The 18,592-nt window shown below is 47.9% G+C and overlaps 1 protein-coding gene across 4 annotated transcripts in view; it reads right to left on the bottom strand.

Moving 5' to 3' along the window:
* ACOXL (acyl-CoA oxidase like) overlaps window positions 1-18,592 on the bottom strand; it is a 153,728-nt gene that overhangs the window by 83,157 nt on the left and 51,979 nt on the right. Inside the window, exon 10 of one of the 4 annotated variants that reach the window (XM_039872591.1) lies at window positions 16,205-16,425. The exons of the other annotated variants lie outside the window; for them this stretch is intronic. Within the exon in view, the coding sequence (XP_039728525.1) occupies window positions 16,411-16,425 (15 nt within the window). The 3' untranslated portion in view covers window positions 16,205-16,410. Of the gene's footprint in view, window positions 1-16,204; window positions 16,426-18,592 lie in introns of those variants that run through there. 4 annotated transcript variants of the gene reach the window in all.

Genomic DNA, 18,592 nt, shown 5'->3' on the forward strand with positions numbered 1-18,592 from the left:
TAGGAGCCGGGTGGCCCTTGGGTCCCCTTTACATGGGCGGTGGCACAGAGACCTCTCAGGGGTAACCAAGGTCCAATCCCATGTCGGGGCTCAGCTCGCTCACGCAGGGTCAGTAGTGGATCAGAGAAGAGTCGGGCCAGTCATTTCAACCTGATGGTTAGGGTGTCGGCAAATCACTCTCAGAGCCTCTGTGTTTACAACTGTAAAACAGGCAAAATGACTATTTTCTCATAGGACGAATATAAGATTAAGTAATTTTTCTATATTTGTGCTCATATCTGTAGGTATACACACTACCTGATAGGAAAAAACTATAAATAATAACTACCCCTCCATACAGGCAATCTCCCATTTATGAAAATTCTGTCACATTCCAAAATCTAATTCTTAAATTGGTTTTGGGAACTTTAAAAATATTTCATTGTGTAAAAAACACTGATCAGCTGCAGCCACAATTATAGAAATGTCATTAACCCACCTGTTTAAGGAACTCACAGCAGTTAAAGCCCTAAGCACCACCAGTAATATCATTTCCAGTGAAAAATCTACCAAAGATACACCTTAGCAACTCCAAAGGCATCATTGCTCATCCCCTTGATTTCACCTCCATGGAGGTGAAGGTTAGGGACTTCTGTGGCACTATTCTGGGTGCTGTGAGATGATAGGAGGGCCCGCAGGCAGGAGGAGGTGGAAGGGTGGGGAAGTGTTAGGAGAAATAAAATCACTGCTGAGGTAAGAAAGCCCAGCAATGGCTCTGTCCAGCCTGACAAATGCAGAATCTCCCGGCTCCTGTGTAGACGGCTCAGCTCCAGAATAACAATCTGCTGTCATCCTACACACACCCACATGCAGGACCAACAACTACTAGCTATCAGCAGTCCAGGAGGGCAGGCATCTCGAAGTGAAGCACAAAATACATAAAATCAAGCTGATATCACATCACAGTCACCTGAATTTGTGCGATTATCTGTCTCAATTAAGCCAGGAGGAGACTTCCTGTGCCACTTCAGTAAACAGCAGAGGAAGATGTCTCTGGGACAATCGAGAATTTGAAGAACAAGGGGAAAATTATTTGGGGGATGAAATAAAAACAGAAACTGTAGGCGAAAGGTCAGGATGAGCAGTTTACAGATCTCGCATGCTAGGTAATTCACGTGTCCTGGGCTTAAAATGTTCTAAATTTTACCGACTGAATATTTTGATAAGCTTTGGAGGACTGTTTAATTCGTGGCTTTTCCACAGTTGAATTATAAGCCCTTGCTGGAGCAGGGGAGGAAATGGGCGTGGGGGGTGTGGGGGGAACCAGGAAGACACAGGGTAAGCTGTTAAGTGGCAGCCATGCTGTGTACAAGGGGCTTGGAGATAGACCCCCTCACAGAGGCGAATTTCAATTCGACATTTTTATTGGTCTTTTCCCGGCTTCTGAATCAGATATGTTTTACAGGCATTTTTAAAAGGACACCTCTACCAAGAAAGAAAGTGTGAATCTTGCAATCACAGGCTTCTGTGCACCCCAGCCTGGCAAAGTCATGCCAAGGAACAAGATGCCTGGAACCTGCACGAAGGTCCCAGAGTCAAGCGGCAGGCAGCTGACGGGTGGATGCGAGAACAAAGTATTCGCAAACATTCTGCAGATGTGGCTGAAACCCCATACAGAAAAAAGCACTGGATCCAACTCAACAGACCTGAGACAGCGCTGGGACAGTGCAGCGAGGTTCCTGTGAGCCTCGCCCAAAGCCCCGGTTGGAACAGGCAACAAAGGCCAGCAAGCTATGTAGGAGCCTCCTGTGCCTGCTCCTCACTCCTACATATTATCTGGAGGACACAGGGGACATAGAAAATTCGGAGGTTTTCTTTACCACAGCAAGTACCAGATAAAGACTGTGTCATCTGCTGAGACAAGGGCCAGAGGCACTTCTCCCTCAGCCCGAGGAATCACCATCCACCAGTCTAGCCCTGCTAAGAAGCATCGACAACTCAGAAATGCAACTCTCAGGGCTGCCTGTGCGCACACATACACCTGTACACACATGCACATGTATCCACACTTACACCCAACTCAATGTATTCACACAGACATGTGCACACTCTTGTGCATGCACACATGCATGTGCACAATCTACAGATGTATGCATGCATGCACGCCCATTCACACGTACACATACACACATACACACACACATGCACGATCTACAAATGTATGCATGCATACACACCCACACTCACACATATGCATGTGCAAGTACACATGCATTGATACGCATGCATATGTGTACACACATCCATGCACGCACATACTCAACACTCAAATGCACGCACGTGCGTGCGCCGGCACATGTGCACATATACATATGTATACGCATTCATGCCCCCTCATGCAGACACTTTGGCATTCAGAGAGGCCCATGGAGCCCCTGAGACAAGGGGAAGACTCAGACAATTGACCCTTTTGTTGCTAGTCTCAGCAGGGACCCAGAGGAGAGGGAGGAGGGGGTGGGGATTGGCCCCTTGACCCTAGCCCAGCTGGGCTGAGGCCCAGGGACAGGGAGGTCAGCAGAGTTCTGAGCTGCCACTCCCCTGAAGGATACCCGCCCCCCAGGACATCCTGTAAGTGTTGCCAGAAAGCACTTAACAAACTCCCATTTGGAGCACTCCTTAGATTCACTCGATTTGTTAATTACTAAATTAAATCACACTTTAATGGCAAGGAAAGAGTAATTTAACATTTTTCAAAATCTCCACCAGCTACAAAAATCGTTTTTCTGCTCCTAAAAATGCTCCTTTTTGGAACAGCTGACCGAGGCAGCTGTTTTGTATCAAGGCCGGGGGTTTCCTATGTGACCCGGGAGCTCAGCCGGCAGGCGAGCCTTCGACATTTGAGGGTAACCTGAGAGTAATTTGCCATAAAACACCCAGGAGTGGGCCGGCTGTGGCCGGATACGCCCCATAAAGCACTGCATAGACTGCATGGATCTCGTAAAATAATCATAATAATTTTAAAAAACACATTTTTAAAACTTTTTTAAAGGAAAGTAACGGTCGACACTGCCATAGAAGGCAGCAGGGAACTTCCCTTCCATGTCCACGGCTGTCAGCAAGTGTCTCTCCCCTCGTGTCCACCTGAATAAGGGCACCCGTTACTGCGAACCGTTTCTTACGGGTCCACTCTGCTTGTGTTCGCAGATGCTCTTGCACACAGGCTACGGGGCACAGGCAGACCAGGGGAAGGGTCCAGGAAGAGCCAACCCCAAGTGGCACAGCTGGTGACTGCTCTGAGTGCCAGTCCAGAACATTCTAGACCAGGGGTGGCGTGCTGGCAGGGGCCCCTTTCACAAGGTCAACCACCTACTGGCCACAGCCCTGACACTAGCACTCCCCATTCCTCAAGAAAAGCTGCAAACCAAGGGTATTTTTTAATGAAAACTCCCACATTTTAAACTGATTTCAATATTTTTCAAATGCGAGCCAAACAAAACGTGTCAGTGGAATTTGGCCAAGGGGGCCACCAGTAAGCGACTTCGCTTTATACCTTTCCAGGCCGCCAGCCTCTCCTCGAGTTTTCAAACCTTCAGATCTGAATTAACGAGTTTATGACAAATCTGAAAAAAGCCTGCATGTAATTCCTGAGCCTTCACTTCCTTTCCTAGACTTACGTGGACATTTTTCTTTAGTTTCTTTATGTTCAAGGGTCCAAAGATTTATGACATCACAAAAGAAACTCAAAAAAGAAACCTTGTTTATTTTCTTTGTACAATTTCCTTTTTTTTGACTATTCCTTCCGGTTTTATGGGAAGTATGGAAAGGAGCGTGGCAGGAAGAGGAGATATGGCGTGGACAGAATCCCCCAGAAACGGAGCCAGGTGTGCTGGGACCAGGACTGCACTGGAGAAAGAGACCCACCTGGCCTCCTTCCAGCACCACTCTGACCAGATGGCGCCCAGCCCCCGGAGGCCCCAGCGGCACCCTCCAGGACTAGTCCTCCCCAGGCACCGCCCCAGGGCTCCCTGACACCCTGCACCTGACTCTCAAAGGCCTGTCCCACATGCCACAGCCGCACTAGTCCTCAGCCAGGCAGCCGTCTAGGCCTAGGCACCTGCTACTTCCTCTAACGAAGTGGTCGCACTGAACTAGGAGGTGCCCTGGTCAGTGGCAATGAGCTGTGGTCCAGTCCCCTGGCTTCTGTTGCTGTCTCCTCACTGTAAACCAGAGAAAATGGCACCTAGCTCACGGGCAGTTTTCAGCAGACTGACTTTGGGCTCAGAGATGGGGACCAGCAGGGCCGGTGCCTCCAGGGAATTTGTGAGAAACGCAAAATTTTCTGGCCCTGCCCCCCAACCTGATTAAGCCAGTCCTCCAGGGGTCAAGTTTAAGAAACACTGAATGAGATGGTGTTTGGTGAACGCAGCAACATGCTTGACACAGATGAAGTCTCACTAAGTGCTACGGTGATGATGCTGACAATGACAGCGCAGCTCACAGTAAAGTCATTTTCATTTCATATCTCCTCCTATCATTTCAGTGTCCTACACTCACCAGCAGGGGCCATAACCACTGCGACTCCAAGCCTCCTGGCAGGCTTGGGGTGATGCTTTGGGAGATGAGGCCTCCTGGTGCACCCAGGTGACCACCCACTCGGAGGGAGAGCTGTTCCCACCCTGTGAGGTCCACTGTGTGCTGTCGCCAAGCAAGGACAGTCCAGGGCCAGCCTCGTAGGCTGCGCCCCACCTGCCCTCCTCTTGGCAATCTCCACTAAAAGACAAAGACAGCAGCATATTTTCATTATTGAGTTTGTGATGTTTATTTCATTACTGAGTTTATTTCACAATCCTTCTTTGTCCCTTAAAAGTTAAATTAAAAAAAAAAAACTAAAGAAACTAAAGAAAAAGTCACACTTAAGTTTAGAAAAAGAAGGGGTGATGTCCACTGTATGGGCTCTTCCCAGATTTATCAGAAAGCTGGTCATTCAGATCGAAAACTTTCAAGACATGACAGAGGACAAGTCACCAAATTAATGGAAATGAACAGTGAACCAGCATGGAACTGTAGGTGGTGGCTGTTCAACCAGCCCAAGAAAACAGGTGGTTTTAAGTCTCTGAGCCCCAAATGACTGGAGAATCAGACCAATTACGCTGCTATTTGATCCACTGTCCCTAAGAACCCGAGCCAGGTGCCATCTTTTTGGACTAAAAGTTACAGTGCTGCTGGGAAAGCGAGGAGCAGGTCACAGGGACTTGCTGTGCCCCTCGATTTGCCCCAATCAAAAATATTGTGAGTCTGGAGTTGCTGCCCCCACAGCAACTGCCCCTAGGACCCCGTCTGCTAGGCGCTTTCCAGAGTCCCAGGGCACTGGCAGAAGGAAGGACCCCTGCTCTCCACCCCAGCCATGCCTGCAGAGAGAGGACAGTGAGTGCACCCCTGGCAGAAAGGAAAAGAAGCTCGCAGGCCCCCAACGATGAGGACTTCAAGAGGCCACTGTCATTTCTGTCATGGTCATTAAGTGGCCGCGGTCTGTCCCCAGCATGGCAGCACCGTGAGTGTGCGGCAGGGTCTGGTGACCCAGCTTTGTGTGTCTAGGCCCCAGAGCTGCACGAACTAGGCTGCCCAGCAAGCCAGCTTTGAAAACCACCGGATCTGTACAGCGTATCCGTGAATGTATTTTTTTTTAGGTTTTAGGTTTCAGATAAAATAACTGTGGATTTGGGTTTCCTTGCTTCTCTTGATATGAATAGGTGGGTATTCAATATGAATAAACCACACTCTCTTTTCTTAGAAAGCCTACCTGCCATTTACAGGGAATCAGAAGGACAGGCGTGGCCCACAGCAGAACACCAGAGGGTGGGGGCGCTCCACTGTCCCAGCAAATAGTATTGCCTTGAGAATGCGATTAAGTCGGAGGCGGGGGTGGGGTGGGAGGAAGAGAAGAAAGAAAATGTGCAAGGGACTGAAGGGAAAAAAATACGTGATGCCCTCAAATGCAGTCGATAACCAAAGTATTCTAGTGCCTTTCTAAGGTGGGCTTGGGGCTGTTAAATGCCAGAAAGTGAAAGGCCTTTCACAGCCGGTGGCAGAGCTCAGAGACCCCGCCACAGCTTGCTGACCCAAGACGACCCCAGGCCTCACCAGAGTCAGAGTACACTCCCAGGAAAGGAAACCTCTTTTTAATGTAAAGTACACAAGTAGTTTTAAAGAACTTGTTTTGAAGAAAGAAAAACTTTTCCTCCTTCTAGCTTTTATCTACTTTCTTCTCTATGTAATTTTTACTAAAAAAAATAAAAATAAAAATTACACTAAAACAAATAAATAGACAAAAATTCCCTTCACACAGGCATATGGGACATGGGCTAAATGAGGCATTCCATGACATATAACAGTGGCTGTTTAAAAAAGTGCAGTAGATCCATTATTGAAAATGAAATAATATATTTTTGAATTAAACTATTACGAAGTAATTTTTGATTGACAGGCAGGTGTCAGCAATTATACAGAGAAACAAGACAGAGAGGGCACTGCGTATCCCCCCACCCAGTGTCCTCCAATGCGAACTCTCACAGCACTATGATACAATCTCACAGAGCATAGTGACATTGTCATCGTACAGTGACAGTCGAGCTGCAGAACATTCCTGTCCCTTGTTATTCTTCTTTGAATGCACCCACCTCCCTCCCAGATTCCCCGGCTGGTTAGCCCCTGGTGGTCACCAGTCTGGGCTCCATCCTTGTAATTTTGTCATTTCAAGAATGTTATACGAAAGGCGTCTTACAGCATGCAATCTGGGGATCAGATCTTTCTATTCAGCACAATTCTCTGAAGATCCGTCCAGGTGGTCACATGCACCAACGGTTCATCTCTTTTGGCTGCCGAGTGGCATTCCACGGCATGGCAGTACCACCGTCCCGCATCTGGTGATCTGCATTCGGGGCTGTCACACTATTGCTGCTGTGGACATTCACGTGCAGGTGTGCGTGTGAAAACAAATGCTCATTTCTCTGGGTGGACGTCACACAACTTCTATACCTGCTTTGTTAGATTAATGTGCTATATTTTGTCCAGAGATAACTTTCATTGCTTGTTGATATTTAACCAAATGAGAAACTGAGCAACATACCCAGTTGTGTGGGGACTGCTGGGGCTATCACCGTCCTCTTGCATCACACGGCCTTCATCCTGCCCAGCTGCAGCCTCCAGACCAGGCTCCCAGGCTTCTAAAACACTTGTCACCCCACTGTCTCTCCTCTCCTCAATACCTTCCTGTCACTGGACGTGCCCAGAGATGTCACCCAGGCCTCTGACAGCCACAGAAGGAAGCAGGGTCATGCTGCTCCCGAGGAAATGTGCATTTTTCAGGATTCCAAGAAAAACCTTGGCTGAGGATCCAAACATTTCTCCACCAAGAACTCAGAGCAACGTATAGGGGATGAGGACATTTGATGCAGCACTGTCTCTCAAAGCAAAACTTTGGAAACAAGATAAATCCCCACCAGGAGGGGTCTGGTGATAGTGGGCCACTGTGCACAATCACAAAGATGGAGGAAGCCGCCTAAACACTAACTTGGAAGATTGCTGAGAAACAGCGTTGGGGAAAAGCGGGCAGAAGGTCACTCCCAGTTCAGCAGTGCGAGTGCTCTCCAGACCACCCTCCTACAGCAACAGCTACAAACTCTGGGCAAAAGACAACGAGGACAACGAAAAACTGCTGGGAACTCGCTTCTGAGTGAAAGCGAGCAGTCAGATTGGTGAGAGTCAAAAAAGGTGAGGTAGCAACTGACACAAGTGAATTTCCTGGATGTTCGTTAATTTTTTCCCAGGTTTTGCCCTGACAGCTCTGGTAGCTAAAACCCTGAGAGAAACCTGTTGCCTTCCCGGCTGAAGAACTAGGAGGAGAAGCACAAGCAACTACGGTCCATGGGGATGGGGTAAGGGAGATGTCGGGAGAGGCAGGGCAGAAAAAGGGGACGCTGATCTGTGCGTGGACTGCGGGTGGGTCTCAGGTGACCACTAACCAGCATGCCTGGGACAAAACACGACAAGAAAGGCTTAGAGTATTGAGCTAAGACTTCAGTGAACCCACAGAAGACAAGGCAGAGCTCTAGGTTACGCCTTGAGTCTAACCAGGTTAATTGCCTGTTAAATAAACCACCAACGTCATTCAGGAGAATTTAACATAACTCAGGATCCCCAAAACATAACGTTCACAATGACCAGGATATAATCCAAAGTCACTGGATTTTTAAAGGACCAGGAAAATGTGACGCATTCCCAAGAGAAAAGATTCTCAACCAATGGCCACCCTAAGGCAATCTGGATGCTAGAATTATCAAATAAGGGCATTCATGCAGACATTACACCCACGCTCCACAAGAGCAGGGCAAATATGCTCTCATTAGTGAAAAGATAGGAAATCTCAGCAGGGAAATAGAAGATGAAGTTCACTGAATGGGTTTAATGGCAGAAAGAGATGTCAAAGGGAAGAGTGTGAAGAGAGATCAATATAAACTATCCAAAAAAGAGGGATAAAAATATTTTAAAATGCACATCGAAAGTATACATACATGGAGAGATAGTTCACATTCATGTATTGGAAGGCTCAGCGTTGTTCATGTGTCGATTCTTGAGACCCCAACGCAATTCCAGTCAAGTTCTCACCAAGTTAGTTCACAGACATTGACAAACCAATTCTAAAATTTATGTGAAAAGACAAAGAACCTGGACTAGCCAAAACAAAGAGGAAGAGCAAAGTCGAAGGAGTCACACCACCCAATTTCAAGACGACAGCAATCAAGACATCTTGCTATTAGAGAAAAAAAAACAGATGCATACGTCAAAGGAACAGAATAGAATGCCCAGGAATAGCCCCCCACAGAAACAGTCAACTGAGTTTTGACGAAACTGCAAAGGCAACTTAACTGAGAAAGGATCGTCTTTCCGGCAAATGGCTCTGGTACAGTGGGACATCCATATGCGACAGGAAGAAAAAAAGGAACTGGACACAGATCTTAGACTTTAAAACCAACTTAAAATTGCTCATAAACCTAAAGCAAACTGCACAGCCATGAAATTACTAGAAGACATCAGAGAAAATCTACAAGACCTAGGGTTTGTGATGTTTTAGATGTGCCACCAAAAGCACGATCCAAAAAAGCAAAAATAAATTGAACTGGATTAAAATTAAAAACTTCTGCTCTGTCAAAGAAACTTTAAGAGAATGAAAAGCCATAAATTGGGGCGGGGAGAATCTTTGTAAAACACATACCTGATAAAGGGCTGATATCCAAAATATGCAAAGAACTCTTAAAACTCAGTAAGAAAACAAACAACTCCACTAAAAAAATGGGCAAAAGATCTGAAGGCACACTTCTCACACACACACACACACACACATACACACACACATACACTCATGCAGAGGACAAATAAGCATATGAAAAGATGCTCAGCCTCACATGCCATCAGGGAAATGCAAATTAAAACAGTTAGATACCACTACACACTTATTAGAACGGCTCAAATCGAGAACACTGCCACTTGCTGGCAAGGCTCCAAAGTAAGAGGAACTCTGGCTCATTGCTGGTGAGAATACAAATTGATAGTCACTTTGGTTTCTTACAAAGATAAATTTTCTCATATAGTTCAACAATAGCACTCCTAGGTATTTACCCAAATGATTTGAAAACTTATGTCCACACAAAACCTGAATGCGAATGCTTATTGCAAACTTATTCATAATCACCAAAATCTGGAAGCAACCAAGATGTTTTCAATGAGTGAATGGGTAAACAAATGATAGTACATTTATATAGTATAATACTACTCGGCAATAAAAAGGAATGAGCTATTAAGTGAACTAAGCAGGTGAAAAGGCTACATACCACATGATTCTATTTATATGACATTCTGGAAAAGGCAAAGCTACAAAGCTGGTAAACAGATTAGCGGTCGCCACAGGTTTGGGGAGAGAAGAAGATTGATAAGTGAAGCACAAGTTTTATCTGGGGGCGGTGAAACCATTCTGTGTGATACTCTAGTGGCGGATACACGAAATTGGATACTTGTCAAAACCCATGGAACTTTAGAACACAAAGAGAGAAACTTGATGTCTGAGATTTTTTTTAAAATCACTTAAAAATTGACAAGGGGATCTGAGAATGGAATGTAGACTGCAACAAAAGAATCTAACTGTGTCACAAATGTACGAAGCAACCTCACTGAAGGGGGTGAGGAATAAAGGTATGTACCGAACTAAGGAACTCCAGATGTGAGCACGGATGGAAGATAAAGACAAAATGAACCAAATGTATACACTATACTTCAGATGGTAAAGCTGTTTCCTATGGGACACGAGTTAACATTCTGAAACCGCCATGCGTGTATGCTGGAACTGACCAACTGAGTAAGTGGGCGGCAGATGGCTAGAGCAGGAGCAGGAGGTCACAGACAAGGAAGGGGAGAAGTCTGGAATGACCTGTGTGATACTGGATCAGAGCTGAGACATCGTTATGTATTCACATTTAGCTTAATATATATATAAATGGACACGTTTATAGATATCTGTATATACGCAGGTTAGCAACAAACACACATTCCCTTGCTGTCTACTGCAAAGACCTGGAAGTAAATACAAAAGCACTTAGCACCCCAATCTTGGTTTCTACAACCACCTTCAGTGAAAGGAACCAGGGCTCCTTGGGGAACTGCCTGACTCTAGAGCTGGGGTTCATGACCCGGTCAGTGACTTCCCAAATTTGGGCCAGTCCAGCCACCCTCCTCCCCACTGTGGCCCAGGAGCAACTACAGCATCACGCTTCTGGGCACTGCCAGAGGCACAGTAGACCCCACAGCCCATGGGTCTTCAGTGGTCTCTCTGAGACCCCTCCTTCCTCATCTCTCTCCTCCCACCCTGCCACCTTCGATGACTGTGGAGCCTGAGCCTCAGCTCCCGAAGATTCCACGCAAACCTCCGCTCCCACTTCACAGACCTTGACCCCCTCTGAAATCCGGAGAGAGGAGAAATCACCTGCCAGATGCTGAGACATGCCCCTGGCTTGAAGCTGCCTATGCCCCCTCCTCCCTTGGTGCTCTCTGTCCCTCCCGTCCCTGATTTGGTTTCAGGTCACCTTCGCCTGTGTTTAAAGGTCATGTCATATATCTCCCATGACCTTCCCAGCAGCTACCCTCTCCTCAGCAGCGTTAATCTCTGCCTTTCTACATCCTCACTCCCCTCTGGGCTCAGACATGCTCCGGTCACCCCGTCTCTGAATAGGCATGAAACTCTGATCTCACATCAGCTCTTACAATTGAAGGCACAAGCACAGGCTATGTTCTCAGATCTGGGTTCAAGTCTCCACTCTACCGCTGACCAGCTGAGTGGCACTGGAATCAGCACAACCACGCTGCAGTCCGTGGAGAGGTTCTGCACGGAGGGCACCACGTGAGGGCTTTGCTTACAGCAGAGCATCCTCGAGTCCTGTTAACACCCTCAGAGATGGGGCCACTATATTTTGTTAGGAGGACGGGAAGCGGGGACCTTGCACAAGTTCACACAGCTTGTGCACACAGAGGTGGGGCTCGGACCAGCTTGCTCACGCAAAGCGCCATCTGTCTCCCAAGCAAACTAATGCTCTGGTCATCCAGCCCTCACTTGTCACTGTTGCTGCCTTCCCAGGGACTCCTGCAAGAACTGAGGGGACCACTGTGTAGGGGCGCTCAGCACCATGCCTGGCACACAGCAAGCAAGCACCACGCGACACAGGGCGGCGGCAACTGCGGTAGGATGGCTGCCACACGCTCTTTTTAAAATTCTCTCCTCTCGGCTTCCATGAAGTCACGATTGTCCAGCTTTCTTCCTGCTTTTCTGGCCCCTGTCTTACACTCCCCATCATGCCCTTCAGCTTAGCCTTCAAATTACAGAGTCCCTCTTCGGGCACCATGCCACCCACTCTCCAGCTCCCTCCAAAGACCCCAGAGCCTCCACACAGCCTAATGCTCCTGCAAACTCCCCTCCCCAAACCTGTGCCTCCTCTGGTGCTTCCTTCCTGGGACTCCAAACTGGATCTCACTGTCCCCTCCCTTCCTTAGACACCAGCAGTGGTGCCGTTTGTCAAAAGAACAAAATGTAGACTGTATAGCAAGGCAAGAAAGGCCGTCCTCCGCCTAGTCCAAACCATCCTCCAGGCTGCCCCCAGCAGCCCAGGTCACGGCAAGGTGGCTGCCATGCCTCTCCACCACCAGAGCTGCTCTTCCCCTGCTAAGTGCCCTGAGCGCTCCAGCAAGGCCTCGCAGGGCATCATGTCAGAACCCTCACATCATGGGCAGTCCCTCCAGACTGGCTCCATTTGTCTGGGTCCCTATTTAAAAAGCAAGCCCCAAAACCAGCAACACTCTGGGCCCTGAGGGGAGCTACCCACTCCTGCATTCCGAAAAGTACACCTCTCCAAATGCACTGTGTCCTCTGCACACCTCCCGGCAGGCCACACCACGCTGGCTTCCAGCGGCAGCTCAGCAGCCAGTCAGCCTCGGCTGGCCGCAAGCTTCAGCATGCTCCCAGGACACAGCTCCAGCCCAGAGTCCTCCCAAGTCTCCACTCTGCTCTTTCAGGGCCGAAAACCCCACAGGGGCAGGGACTTCCACCTCTGTGCACCCTCCAAAGCCCACCGAACCGCCGCGCCCTTAGTCCATTTGTACAGAGGACACCAGAGGGTTTGTAAGGTCATGTGGAAAGGTGGGGTCATGTTGGAGGAACAGCCATATGTAAACTAGCACCAATCCTCCCTTTTAAAAATCCTATGGGCTTTAAAAATAGAGTCTAGGCGAGAGCAGACTGTGTGTTAAGCATCTCGTGATTTGCGGCTCAGAGGCGGCTGCAGCACTGACAAAGGTCCTGTGAACTTAAGAGCTATTTCACAGCGGTAGAAGGTATCATTTGGCCAACAAGATAGGTTCTTTTAAAGGAAAAATCTGGAGCCTGGATTGAAACAAAACTTGGATGAGATGCCGAACACGAGAAAGGGGAAGTGCTAGGCTGAACCAGCCCCTAGCGTCTTACACCACGACAATCATTTATTCAAGCATAAAAACTGGGACATCGCTCTCGTGCACTAATTAGACAAAGAAATGAGATATGCAAATGTTTTTTAAAAGTCTACTTACTACATCATTCTCACCGGGTGAAAGTTAATAAACACAACCCAGTGGGGCCACTCTGGCACTAACACCATCGCCCTGAAGACCTGGCCTGTGATCCCCCTGGGGACAAAAGTCAAGTTTGAGTCCAGGGCCACCCCACAACCTGGAGACAGAAGATTTAATCCTCACGATGTCACACAGGCCAGGTTGGCTCAGAGATTAGAGGTTACCCAAGCAAGAGGCATGGAAGTTTCCAGAAATGTAAGCTGCTGCACTTTGAGGCCCTGTGTCCAGCACTCCTCTCCAGTGCATCCTCTAAATACAGGGTCTTTAGCAAGAGTTGTTCAGTGGGGACCCTCTGTTTTCCGGCCCACGTGCGTTGCCTCTGCCAAGCCACCTCAGCTCACGAGCTTCTGTCTTCCCTGTCCATAAAGCTGGAGCCACAACGGAGCTGCTGCAAGCCCGGGGTGAGAAAGTGCACACATGTCACATACCCAAGCCATGGGCGGTCAGCACCGCCAGCCCCTCCCTCCTCCAGGACCTGGAGAGAGGGAGGTGCCAGTGTGTCCATGGGCCGAATCAGTTAACACTCACTTACTGAGGACTTCCCATGCCCCTAGAAGTGTGGGCACCCCTGCCTTCTGGCAGCTGACAGTCTAACGGGCAAAGGAGAAACAGCCCACCATTATCACCTATGCTGGGAGAGCCACGTGCAGGGAAGGGTGGCTACAAGACGGGCAAGGCCTTGGGGGTCGGAGAGCCGTGGGCACAGGAACGGTCTGTGCAGAGCCTGGAGGTGGTGAGGTGGTGAGGCCTGTTTGGGGAGCTGCAGCCAGTTCTATACTGCCGGAGTGTGACATCACCCCTTACCCAGAAAGAATTTCCCTAACCCAGCTCCCCCACAGTTTGGGGCCAAGGCTGCTCACTGAAGCTTTAATCCTGTTATACAGCTGTCTTCAGAGATTGAAACTATCCCGGACCCACAAGTCATCCTCCCAGAATAGCACTGAGTCACCCCGACAGTGTCGTCATACCCAAGAGGCTCACCCATGAGCAATCTGCAAGCATGAGCCAGGGAGCAAGTGAGCCCTGCAGGAATTAAAACAGGCTCTGCCCCAATACACACCTGCCTGGGCTGAAAATACCCTGCTGGGGGCTAAAACAAAATGTGGATTCACATGTGAGAGATGGAGAACGTTTGCTTTCATTTTTTTTTAAAGATTAAGATCAGATTTCTAGTGCCCTTAATACATTTAAAATGCCACAGAATGACCCACATCTGATCTCCACGGAGCTGTGATCTAGATTGATTTTTTTCTCTACCAAAGAAGCCTTTCCTTCATCACTGTATCTGTCCGTCTACTCATCCATCCTTCTAGTCATGCATACATGCATCCATCTATCCATCTATCCATCCATCATCCATCCATTCATCCACCCACCCACTCACTCATTCATCAAGTGCTCAGCTAATTGCCAGACCCTATTCTAAGTCCAGAGTGGACAACAAGTCCTACATCTTGAAGCTGACATTCCCAATGACCAGCCTCAGAAATTGGGGACCCTGGGCAAGACCTACTTGCCCCTGAGTCTTCTGACCAGCAAATAAAGGTGGTTCCACAGAAGCCCTCCCTTCCCAGGGCCCACCTTGCAAGCAGGAAGTGCCTGTTCCTCAGTTTACCTTCTCTTGCTCCAGCCACCTCTCCAAACTCAAGTCAAGTCTGACCTTGAGGGAATTTCCCATAATATAGGCAGGATTCCACATCTCTTCGCATCCCATCACCCCTAACTGTGTAGCAATGAAGTAAGGCCCCTACGGGGACAGGGGACTGTGCTTCTCACTGGGATGTAGCAGCACAAACATTTCAAATGTGAACAACATTCCCTCCTTCCATGATCCCTGCATTAGGGTTTCTGAGGCACCCCCACCTGGCTTCTATACAAATTGAGAAATAAACCAAGGAACAGCAAACATGGGCCAAAATATTACCTTTCTTACTGATGCAAGTCAGGCTAGAGGAAGTAGCTTGCTAATACCCCATCCAGCCTTAGACACAGCTGCCCAGGCAGTCCTGCTGCACTGGACAGGGAGGCCTCCCTGTGAGGAGGAGCCTTCCATGGGCCCTCTTTATACCTGCTCCTTAAGAAAGGAGAAAGAAGGAGGTCCAGGGGAGCCCCAGATCTCACTGTCAAACTTCTCAGCAAGCTGGGTGAGTGAAGGCAGAGGAAGCACCTGCCTCTTTCAAGGAAAATCGCTATTGATGGAAGCAGAAGAGGTGCCCCCCACTTAACGCCTTGGATGAGCACAAGCCACACAGTCAGCAAAGCCACACCTGCCATCATGCTTGGTCTCTCACATCCCATCAGCCCCAGCATGCTCTCCATTCTGTCTCCTGCATAGGCACCATACTCTCTCTCCACCCCTTCCATACCAGCCACGTCTCATGTCTTCCTTGGACCATTATCATCATCCCAGTTGCCAGTGCTTCACCCCTCTATCCTCTACCCGCCTGCATGACAGTCTGTCTAAAATGCAAACCTGATCATGTCTTTATCTCACATGTAATCCTTCCTTCACAGACTACATGGCTCATGAGTCCTCTTGTGTTATGGCACTGGCTCACCTGTCAGCTTGCTCAGCTGGTAGACAGCACCACAACCTCTCACCCTGGTGGCCCTTGGTCTGATGCTGCTCATAGTTCCACTAATCTCACATTGACTGTAATTGCTGGTTTCAGTCCCTCTGCCCCCAATCCTCTCTATCCCTCTAATTAACCTGAACTGACCCTGGAGCATAAATAGATAACTCAGGGAAACAATTCTGAAAAGCAATCTCCAGTGGATACCTACAGAAAAATTACAGAAGCAACTGCATCCAAAAAAGAAAAACATATCCCGATAGAAAGGATAGATAAGAGAGAGAGCTCTTGAAAATTAAAAATAATTGTATGAATAAAAAATGTATAATCAGAAAAATGTCCAGCAAATCCTGTATAGAAATATGGGGGGAAAGTCAAAAACAGCTATCAAGACAAAAATTCCAACCTCCAAATAATTAGAGTTCTGAGAAAACATGAAAAAATGGGGAAAATAGAATTATCAAAAAAACTAGTAGGAAAAAAAATCCCCAGGATCAAGAGAGATACCAGTTTTTGAACCGAAAGAGCCTACTAAGTGTCATGCAGGATAAAAAAAAAACCAGACACGTTATTGAGAAATTTCCACAAACCTAGACAGATGGCTCCCGGAGATGAAGTGCAGGTCTCACACAGGGAGCTATGAGACTTTCCACTAGCAAACTTGATGCTGGAAGACAACAGAGCAACATCTTAAAGTTTGAAGGAGGATGATTCCAACTTAGAAGTCTCAGCTCAACTATTGATCAAATGTGAGGGCAAAATACAGCCTCCTTCATAGAAAGAATCCAAATATGACCTCCTACCCCTTCCAGAGGGAAACCAAGCAAAAAGACAAGGGGGAATATAAGAAAAAGCTGAACCACTCCCGGAAATCCACTGAAAGAGACATTTAGATGATGATCACTGTACATCAGGCTTAGAAACCGATATATTGTTATAGATCAAGTTAAAATAAAAAATCAGTGTGGGCTCCATGAGAGCTACAGGGAGAGTTACGGGATGGGTTCCACACAACAGGCAAAATGGACAAGAAGCTGGAAGATGTTACTGATATGGTGACATGGTGATGAAGACATATGTTTCTGTACCAAAAAGGAAAAAAAAAAGGCAGTCAGAAACTCTAGGAGAACCCGAAAAGCCTACAAAAACACAGTGACTTAAATACCAAGCAAACAAAAATGTGATATGATTTGGGGGTAATTTACAGAGTGTAAGAAGTGAGTCCATTTGACCTCAATGCTAAGAATATTGTTCTTCAAATTGTAAAGGTGTCGCAACATTGGACCTGTAGAGAGAAATCACAGTCCCTCATATACAACATGGCTCCACAGAGAACAGTGCTTCAGAGCCCTGGCCATAATGCTATTACCTGAAGTCCAGGAGTTAGATTACGGTTACAGAATAAAATGTAAAAGCTTCAGCCTTGGTAATATAAAAGTCAGTGGTCCTACCAACAGAGGTGGGGAGCAGATGGAAAGAGGTCAAGAAATAGGGTTGTTTGGATAAGAAATGGAGGTTTAAGAATGTTTATAGAAACTGTGACCATCCTGGGAGAATTAAAAATAATATAAAAATCGAAAATTGTGAGGGGAAAAACTGAGAGAAGGAACAGAGGTGAGGTGTCATATCAGTGAACTAGATCCCCCACCTCTCGTAGCAGAGACGCAGAAATGTCTGGAGTTGATAAATAGGAGAGGTATAATATACAAACATTCCACCGACCATCACTTTGCTTCTCAGTTCCTATATGGGCTATGTGGAGACCAATTTAAACAACCCAGTTTGCTATCTTTAATTTACCTAAGGAAGTCTGAACTTTTTCGGCTTATTAAACTTCGTTGTGGTAGGCATAGGTGTTCAAAATCATTCCATTGGACTGAGCTCAAGGTTGAACATAACCAATAATGTTCATTATAAACGGACCTTTTCCCCACAAAAAAAAAAGTACATGCAAAGGCCGGAGCAGCCCACCTCCCCTCCCCATCCGGCTCCCGGCACATGGGTGCTCAGGACCACAGTGACACAAGGCCATCAGGCAAAGCTGGCAGTGCCACAATTAAAGAAATCGGGCCCCAGTCATGGCTGGGAAGGAAGCCTGGATCCTGGCCCAGAAGCTAAACACTTGGCATCTGCCAAATCCCAGTTTGGGTGGAATCTCCACGTTTTTATATGCAGACAACAGATTTTTTTAATCGTTGGTTTGCTTTGCTTTGGTTTGGCCTGGTTAACCAAAGCAAATACAAGTGTGCGCCAAGGTGGTAGGCGTGCCAGTGAGCAGGCGCCATGCACTACAGAGGCCCGCTCCCCGGAGAAGGGCGAAGGCAGTCCCCGCATGCAGGTCAGGGTCAGGGTCAGGGTCAGGATCAGGGCCCGGCAAGAGGCCGCGTGCAAGCCCCAGGACACCCCGTGAGGGCTGTTACCTCTGCTATGTATCAATTTTCTCACCTTGAAATGGGGATCGTGACAGCGCCCGCCTCCCAGGGCTGCTGGGCCGACTCAGAGCGACGTGTGTGCAACACTTGGGCCCCTCGTGCAGGGACGCACTTGGGACGTGTCAGTCATGTGTCTGCTGCAGCCTGAGCTGCTGCGGATACGGTCTGTGCAGACTGCGGAAGGATGGGTTCGTCCACAGGGATAGCAGAATGGAGGAAGGAAATGTGGAGCAAAGAAGTGGGCAGGAGCTGTACAAGCAGCCATACTACATGCAATATCAGGTTTCGTATGGGACAGTTCCTAAGGACAGCCATTAATCACCCATCTCTGACCTTCCAGGTGGCAATGACGATACTCCCTGGAGCGTCAACAGAGCTCCTGAGGCGATGAGGCTCCTCACA

This window comes from Pteropus medius, unplaced genomic scaffold, assembly GCF_902729225.1.
Source record: "Pteropus medius unplaced genomic scaffold, Ma_sr-lr_union100, whole genome shotgun sequence".
NCBI lineage: Eukaryota > Metazoa > Chordata > Mammalia > Chiroptera > Pteropodidae > Pteropus > Pteropus medius.